General features: G+C 43.0%; 1 protein-coding gene across 7 annotated transcripts in view; it reads left to right on the top strand.

The window, feature by feature from the left end:
- The first annotated feature begins 240 nt into the window (after positions 1 to 240).
- KANSL1L (KAT8 regulatory NSL complex subunit 1 like) overlaps positions 241 to 9,103 on the top strand; it is a 59,546-nt gene continuing 50,683 nt past the window's right edge. For 2 of the 7 annotated variants that reach the window (XM_064661955.1, XM_064661957.1), the window contains exon 1: positions 5,865 to 7,741. In XM_064661955.1, coding sequence (XP_064518025.1) covers positions 6,654 to 7,741 — 1,088 coding nt within the window. In that variant the 5' untranslated portion in view covers positions 5,865 to 6,653. Of the gene's footprint in view, positions 506 to 610; positions 817 to 5,864; positions 7,742 to 9,103 lie in introns of those variants that run through there. The other 5 variants (XM_064661958.1, XM_064661956.1, XM_064661954.1 and 2 more) reach the window with 5 other exon arrangements.

Below are 9,103 nucleotides of genomic sequence, written 5' to 3'. Positions count from 1 at the left end.
AACTCGGAAATATTTAGGAAGGTTAGTGTGTTTATAGGTTTTTTTTAGTTATTTTCACGTTAGAGGTTACAGTTGCACCTCCCGCAGCGGGCACAGCGCTCTCCCCTCAGCTCCCTCACAGCCCCGGCGCGGGCGGGAGGGAGGGCGGGGGAGCGCCATCTGCGCGTCAGGCGGGACCCGCCAATGGCGGGAGGCCCCGCCCCCCGGCGCGCCGGATTGGCCGCGCTCCTCCCCTGAGGAGCGAGGGACACTCCGCCCCGCCGCGCTGCGCTTTTGCTGGGCGCGGACTCTTCAACATCGGCAGTGCGAGCCGCGCCGGGTGCCGCGCCGCGCGGGCTGGAGGCGGCGGTGGCGGCGCCGCTGCGGAGAACCTGCTGGGTGCAGAGGCAAGCGCGGGGCTCCGCGGGGCACAGCCGGGCGGGCTGCGGGGCGCGGCGAGGCGCGGCGAGGCGGCGGAGGCACGGCGAGGCCGGGCGGCGGTTGGTTCCCGCGGCGGGAGTGGCGGGTGCGCATGCGCGGAGTGGGGGCGGGGTGGTAACGGTCCGTGCGCGCGGCGGGGCGGAGCCGGTGGCGCTGAGGCGGGGGCGGGGCCCGCGCGGGAGGGGGCGGGGCTACCCACGCCCGCCACGAGTGTCCCACCCGGGATTTAAATCCTGGATCAAAACTTCTCTCTGACAATCAACCTGAACCGACCGACAGAGATTCCTTTGCCTCGGAGTAACCCTGGCCGAGACTTCCCAGACTGCAGACCGCTTACAGAGCTGGATACTTGATATAAAGTAGTTAGGAAAGCTCTAGGGAGCAGCTCAGATCCAGGTGTGTCCCGCAGCCTGCCTTGAGATTTCTTGTGTGATCTTGAGCAAGCCTTTCCATGCGCTTTTTTGCAAGCTCCCTGCTTGCAAAATTCTGAAGTGTCTCACAGAAAAAAAAATGTAGCAATGACTGAGGTATTCCATACCGCTCACCAATGGGAAGCAGATTAAAAATGGGGATTTGCAATTTCCAATGGTAGCCAATTAAAAAAGAAATCCAAATTATTAAAGTGTGCTTTTTGTCAAAAGGCAAATACTTCCTTTTTCTCCTTGCTTTAATAAAAAGGAAATAGTAAAAATTAAACCAGATAAAGCCTGGTAGATGTACTACCTCAGAAAGCAGTCTATGTGCCTTAGGACTCTCCTGCCTTATTAGTCCATGTTATGAAATCCTGGGAAATGTTCTGGGGAGTATAAATTCCAATCATCTTAATTAATGTCTAAGAGTTGAGTGTCTTTTGTTTAAGACCGAGTTTTATGGCCCTCTCCTCAAAGGCTGAAATTCAAAAGGAGAACTGAAATGTTGGTATGGACTTTATGATGGATTGGAAAGTACTGCAGATATTTGTTAGAGACATATGTACAACCTACTTACAGATGCACCTGTTGTAATACAAGAAGTGTTTAACATATGTTGAAATTACTTCAGATGTTACATTGTAAATGGTACTGTAGACTGAACGGGAATTAGTTGATGCTGTGGTAGTAAACTTGAGAGGTACACCCGATTCTCTGTTTGGAAGCAGTCATGAACTGGGAGAAAAACAACCCCGAGTCACGGATTTTATCATAAATGAATTCTAATGAGTTCCACTTGAAGTACATCCTTTTTTTGATGGTTTTTTTATGACTGGAACTGGGTGGTCTGTCTTAAATGGGTTTCTCTTGGTGTTCAAAGAGAGATCCTTTTTAGGGGGTGTGTGCATGTGTGTTTTGTTGTGTTGGTTTTTGGCCAAAGAGGAGGAATTTGTGCTTATATCTTCTGGAGTGTACAAAACTGGAGTTTGGAGTTTTGTCTGGATAGTTGTGCCTACACAGTGAGTGCTGCTGAAAGTCGAGACTCCCTGCATAATCCTGTTTGGGTTTATGTTTTTTCTTCCAATCTATTAATAGCACAAAATACTAAAATGCTTAAATACATGTCATGAGTAACTGGGCTGCTTTTGAACTGAAAACAAAAGCTGCCTACTGAGATGATTTTTTTTTTTAAAGGCTAGCCCCAGGTGTGTTAAATATGGTTTTCTTTCCTTTTCCTTTGATACTTCTAACGAGGACATGCCCGGTGGGACCAATATCTCTTTTGCGGTAGTTGCTGCAAACTGTTCTGTGAGGAAATGCAGACTATGCTACTGAGCTGTTCTCTCTATTCTAAGAAATCACTATGATCCTGTAGGTTTAACGAAAAGTGGGAGTGGTAGTTAAAGCACACCCAGGGGATGCCTCCCACCAGGCAAGGCTTGGAGAAGCTGGGCAGGGTCAGTCCTGCCCACTGCACTTGGCTGAGGCAGTGCCGCAGTAGTGCCTGTCTGCCAGAGCACTTTATTTTTGTCCTGTGATTATCAGGAAGGCTTTCCAAGAGGAGCCAGGGATTACAGGGCAAACAGCACAAAGCTGTAGGAAACCAGGTTCTGTCAGTTGTGTTGAGGGCAGATCAAGCTTGCTTGTGTAGCGCTGTCTGTTCTGCAGGTTGTTTCTAAGAGGCCTTAAAGCCTCTCGAAATTGAAAATTGCAATAGAGTATTTTTGAGCATTCTTGCTGAGCTTAATTTTCTGGTGTTTCACCAGATGCTGTCTGTTGCCAGGATCTTGTCTTTGCTTTTGGAATGCCTTCTAGACAAGGTAAAACCAGTGGAAGTTGGCTTATCTGAAACACTGTTAATCTGTGAGTAAACTGGAAATAGCCATATTAATTTGAAGTGTTCTTTGTAGGCCCTTGAATTTCAAAGCAAAAGGAAATAAGAAATATAAGAATCTTACCCTAGTCTTCAGAAATCTTATTACTATCAAGAAAATTTCAGGTGTTTGGGATGAGGAAAGATGACTCAATTTACAAGGAGTGAAAGCTGGTACAGAGGAGCCTTACAAAGGCCCATGCAAGTGGAGTTTTATTGTCATTGGAAACAAAAAGATCACAAACAAAAAATCCACTAGAAGACAAAGCAATCCTCTCCCTAAGCAAAAATCCCCCAGAACATTGTCTGCAGTGTTGTGTAACCAAAGTGATAGTGTTATGCAAGGGGGGAAGTCAAAAAGTGAAAGGACCATAAACAAAAGCTGGGAAGGGAGAGAATGCCACCCTGAGTGCTGGCAGGTTTGTGGGAGGTTTTGTTGTGTTTTTTTTAATAGGGAGCAATAATCACCAACACGAACACACTAGTTTCAGGATTTAGGCAAATTCTGGTGAGGTAAACCTGGTAGGGAAGGGTATAAGGCAGAAATGAGGACTAAGAAATCAGCAAAGGTAGCAGGGGGAGAGGAGAGAGAGAGAGGAGTAGGAGTCACTGAGGGCTTAGGGACCTGTAGGTGTGGTGAGAGAAGGGACCGGGGTGCGGGGTCGGGCTGTGATAAACTGCAGCTCCCAGCTATGTCCTCCTGGGTAATTAAGGCATTAAGGGAGGATAAGCATAAAGTCACTCTAAACATCAGTTGCTGTACTGTGCATGTCTGGTACTTGTTTCTTCCCTTCCCCAGTACTTATTTAATGTCAGCTTTTCTTTCTGCAGTACTTTTTAGTCTTTTAAGTGGAGTGTGTATTCAGCAGATGAAAGGCAAACTGTTTGCCAGTTTAGTAGCATTTCAGCTGTTCTGGTTTTGAAACCTCAACTAGTGCACAATGGAAAAAGTTCCTGAAATGGTTTACCTATGACAAAAAAGCTTTTTGCAGAATGCAAATACAGTCTCTTCCAGAATACCATTTTGCAGTACTTGTCTTCCCTCCCTCTGTGCTTTTATCTCTATTTTTTTCCCCCCAAAGATAGTAGGTTTGGCTCTGGAAACTCACTTCCAATAAGGGTGGAGTGAAATTATTTTTGCAGCTTTCTGCCAAAATGAAATAAAATGTATCAAAATGAAAATTGTACAATTCTTGCCGAGCCAAGTACTTGTACTAAAATTTGTTTATAATTTTTTTGCAGCTGATTCTTTGTTTTGCTCATATGTCAATGACTTTTTGTGTGTGTGTATGAACTTCTTGGAGAAATACCAAGAACGGAGACGGGAACAGTAACAGCTTTTATGTAGTCTTAGTCTATAGTCTGAAATGAGGTGAACACACCTGAATGTCTCACATGACTGTCCTCAGGGCAGAAACATTTTGTGAGGATTGCAAGTTGCTGGGCAAGGGGTTAATTCAGCGATTTCCCTATTCAAAAGCATTTTATTTATTTTTTAGCTCTATTGTAATTTAAGCGTCTTCTGTCAGGCACTCCTAATTAGTTAGTGTTTTGTCAGAGCTCTTTAGTTTACTGTTTGTGGTTCCATTTGATGGTACTTTGATTTATTCCTCTCTTTCCCCTAAAAGAATGGGAAAGAAGTCCCCCAGACTAAACAAAAAACAAAGAAAAAAGATTGCTAATGGTATACATTGCAGTTTTGGAAATTTGAAACTGTACCAGAAGGGTATGTGATATTTGAGGGAATATGATCAAGTTAAAACACAGTACTGTGTAATTTTTGTGCTGCCAGTTTTTTGAATAGCCTCTCCATCTTCATGCAGGTATGTCTTCCACATCTCCAAACTTCTTGTTTGCTTGAGCAGCAGCTCTGCTCAATGTAAATGTTTTCTGATTTTCAGGAGTAGCAATCTTTGCCTGTTAAACCACTCAGACTAAGGGATGTGGACAGTAAACCTGAACAGTTATAAACTGGTTGCTCAGTGTATGTAGATACCAGGCTGATGTTCTTCTGGGAGAGGTTCTTGACATTCCAAGGGACAAATCAAACACGGGGACTCCTGAGCTCAAAGTAACCCCACAGAGGAACTGTGGGCTTCACTTCATTTCCCCTTATGTTTTAGCTGTGTTAAATTGCTCTGACTTACTACAGTTATTTGCCATATGCTGAGGGCAGGCAGGCATAAGTGTCTGAATCCATACTCCTCTGGATTTAAAAATTCTTGGGCCTGCTGGCTTTTACAAGAATGGAAAGACACAAAGCCATGAGTTAACCAGATGCTGAGAGCATTACCGAGTCATCAGAGCCTTTAGGATTCAGGGTTCCAGCACTCATCAGTGCATTTCCTGATCCTAGAACGGGGCTCTTCCTGAACAGCTGTCCACTGGGAGGGCTTTGTTCTGATTCCTTGGTAGGCTGAAGTTATTGGCTTATTGATAAAGGTTAAAATCCTGGGGATTTTAGTAGTATCATTTAGGATTAGCAGTGTGACCACCAAACTTGGTCCCGGTGATGCTGGATAGGTGATGTACGGAGAATGAGAACCTCATGGTTGAAGTACGTGTGGAGGAATGAAAGGTGAATACAGCATACCAAGAGAGGTAAGGCAGTGCTGGAGCATGTGGCTCTCTGTTTTTCTTCATGTTTTGAGAGTTAAGGAGCAAGTTTCCAGACTGGTACTTCTCAGATCCTTAGGTTTCCATATCTCCCTTCAATTTTCACATCTTCAGTGTAAAAAGTCTGTAGTTATAAACAAGATAAGGCTTCAGACAAGGAGTTTGCTTTTCTTAAGGTCCATATGTGGACCTTAAGTCTTGGAATCATTGACCCCTTATGAGATCTGTGCATTAAAAATTGCTGAGCTAGGCAGTTGCTGTGGAGATCAGAGAAACTGGAGACATTAAAAGTGGTGCAGTGGAAGTGCTGCACAAACAGTACAGTGGTTCAACAGAGAATTTACTGTGGCATTACTGTGCTACACTCACATTTGCTACTGCTCTCTTACTGTTTTTGGTTTTGTCTCTAGCTTCTTAACAAAGACCTGACCGTAACTTATCTTTCAGTCTTCTGCAGGCCATGTTCAGTTAAATCATTCACTGGGCTTCTTTAACCATCTCCTAAACAAAGCTGTAAGTACAGTGTAAAGCAGTGATTCCTGCTGTGTAGGCTGTGGAACAGATGCAGTATGACTTGGCAGCACAGCTGCTGGCAAGAAGGGGTGAAGGTTGAAGCTGGTCTTTTGATCGCAAAGTCTGGGAATCCTTCATTTAATGGCAAACCACAGGCAAAAGGACTTGTAAAGAAAAATGTCTTTTCTCAAATTGTTATGAAAAATATTTTGTTTGAATTGCACAGACAGTGCCTGATGAATAAAAAACTGGATACAAAGGCATGGGAAAGATTTCTTTTATTTTTTTTAGAAAACATTTAGAGCTTAGAGTTCTGTGTTTTGAAAGCATTAACCTTGATGATTGGTTTCTAGTGTGTATTTGTGAGAATATATAATAATTAATCAAATGCTTGCTTTATATAGATTTACAGTAAATATGTTTCTCGCAGTAGTGCCAGTCATGTTGTTCATGGTCGTGTTTTTCAGTTTGGGCAAGGTGAGATGACAGTCCTGAACTTTTGAGTCTTATTTCTCAGACTGATAGGATCAGAAATGAAATGAGGTATGAACAGTTACTCCCCTGAGAGGTAAAGGCTTTCATTGCACGTGGAAAAACTCTGAATGAAATAAAAAGAGAGTGTTCTTGTTTGACTTGGGAGGGAGTGTAGTCTGTGTTCTTTAGATAACATCCTTTTTATGGAATCTCTGAATAATGATGAAATGTTGAAAGAATGGAATGTCTAAGAGTGTAGTTGTATTTGTACTGTGTCATGAAAATGAGAAAATTTACATGGCCCATGTTATTTTCAGGTTTGCTGTAAACTACCTACTGTAGATATAATGACACCAGCCCTCAGAGAGGCAGCAACAAAAGATCATGGTATCCACTTGTCACCTTCTTTGTCCTCTAGAGCTATGGAGTCTGATACAGCTTTGTGCATGGAAAATTCCAGAGCAGTGGAAGAGAAGATAAAAGAGGACTCCATCGCACAGATTACTTGCTCAGTCCTGGGGTTCCCCACTGCTGAGCCCAACCTCAGGAATGATATCTTCAGTGTACAGCATTTTGGTTCCCCACCAGCCTCCAAGCGCTATCAGTCTATCTTGTTAATGAGTACAAATTCTGCGTTTAGCAACAAAACTGGTAAGCAAATGAAAGCAGGAGAGCCTGGCTGCTCCAAGATGAGAAACTCATTACATAATGGTGGTGACACATCATTTGGTCAGATTAGTCACTCAGAACCTGAGCAACAGGTCAAAGGGGCAATGTTTTCAGAGGCCGCATCTCCGAACTTAGCAGGAACACAGAGACTCTCAGATTCAAATGTAACTGAGTCCAGTAATGCAGAAGAAATGCAACTTTTAAATGGTAAATGGTACAAGAAGAATGGGTTTTTGGGTAGGGCTTTGGAAGTCTGCGCTGAAACAATAAAAGGGGATTTATTATACCAAATTCTTCACGGGCCTTCAGAAGGGATTTTGAGCTGCACCCAGGAGGAGGTGTATGCTCGCTTACTCCAGTGTGTCACTAAGCAACAAATGGAAATCAGTCGCGCCAAAAGAACTCAGAAGCGTTTACAAATGCTCCTGGCAAAGCATGTTATCAAGCACTGTGATCAGCAGCTGAAATGCTTTGTGAAACATCAGCTTCAGAGAATGAAGTTTTTCCATGAGCCAACCAGATTTTTGAGCAGTAACTCCCTCAGGTGCACTGAAGGTTGGCCAGAAAACAATGCAACTACTTTGGAGAGTAGTTTGAGTGTGGACGTACAGAACGGAGTTACCGTCGCACCAGGTGAAATCCGGGGGTTTGCACTGTCTGCTGGAGGGCTGCTGTCTCGCGTGGAGAAGGACCTGGACTCTGATGCAACATGTAGCAGTTCAGATGAAGATGGTGAGGAACAGACTGTAAGAACAACTGTGGAAGCGTAAGTGTTAAATTCCTGCTTAGACTCATGCTTCTTTCTCATAAATCAGGATGGAAGGGTCTAGATCTGCACATTCCTGCTTGTGTGATAGTCCTACTGAAATCAGCAGGACTGATGGTGTCAGCTAGGTTTGACAGGGAGGGAAAGTAAGAACTTGTAATTAACGCATTTAAGGAGCAGTTGTTTACTGTATTGTGGAGAGCTAGTTTTGTACTGCACCCTATTGGTTCGCATTAAATTAGTACTGCTAATAATTCAATACTCAGATAATGCTTAAATCAAATAGTGATAGCAATGCTGTAAATGATAATTTTTGGCCAGTATGAAAATAACTTTACTTTTTTTCTGGAGTTATTAAGAATTACTTAACATTAGGATCTTGAAATCCACTATGATGTGATAATGAGTAAAAATTGTCATCTGTTGCAGGTGTCAAGCCATCCAGTATTTGGGAGTTATATATTGAACAAGTTTGGTTCTTTGAATTATAATTTTTAAAATGTTAATTTACTTACTGAAGTCATTCTGCAGTTAGGAATGTAGCTAGCAGTGGTGTTCTTATTGTTGCTGGTATCTTTTTCATGAAGAACCAGAGGGAAATGAGTATTAACTAATACTGTCTTGAATTGGCAGGAATCCTGTCAGTACAAATTATTGTAGATTTGGAAATCAGCAGCGGGTAGGAGAATGAGATAATAAAATTGTTCCCTGATGATGGTACAACCTTTTTTCTTTTTATTTTTTTACCTCTACCTTGCTACACTATTAACACAATCTCTTCAGTCCAGAAATTTTAGCAAGCAGTGAAAGGACAGCTGCTTTCTCCTTCCTAGAGCTGGAGAGACAGAGCACATCTTAAGGTTTGTTGGTATGTGATAGGACAGTGACATAACAGAGCTTCACGCAAACACAGCAGCTTAGTAGGAGCTTCATGGCACCCACATTTCTGGCATCGATAGTCAGGACTAGGTTTGCGTTTACTGATCTCATCCTCTCTGCTGTTAGGGAGTGTCTAGAAAAAAAAAGTAAATAAAAATACTTGAAAACACTTATTCGTGGTCTGCTTCTTGAAAAGCATAATGTTGAGAAGAAATCAAGGAAGCTTCTGAAATTGGAAAAGAGCTGTGCCCTGTTACACGTTTATAGCTTCAGTCTAGCACGGCTGTATCAAATCACTGCTGTTCTCTTAAATCACAGAGTTCTGCTAGACTCTGTAGGCCTGGAAAACATGAGAAAGCTTTCATTTCCCTTTTACATATTGTCAGAATGCTAAATACTGTGCTGAAGTCCAACCAAAGCATAATGGCTCGCCAGCTAAGTTAGGATCACCCTAAATATTTGAGTTTGCAAAAGAATAATTAT

Source organism: Pseudopipra pipra, chromosome 7 (genome assembly GCF_036250125.1).
Source record: "Pseudopipra pipra isolate bDixPip1 chromosome 7, bDixPip1.hap1, whole genome shotgun sequence".
Classification (NCBI taxonomy): domain Eukaryota; kingdom Metazoa; phylum Chordata; class Aves; order Passeriformes; family Pipridae; genus Pseudopipra; species Pseudopipra pipra.
The sequence above is the reverse complement of the archived record's forward strand: the minus strand, read 5'-3'. Positions and strand labels throughout refer to the sequence as shown.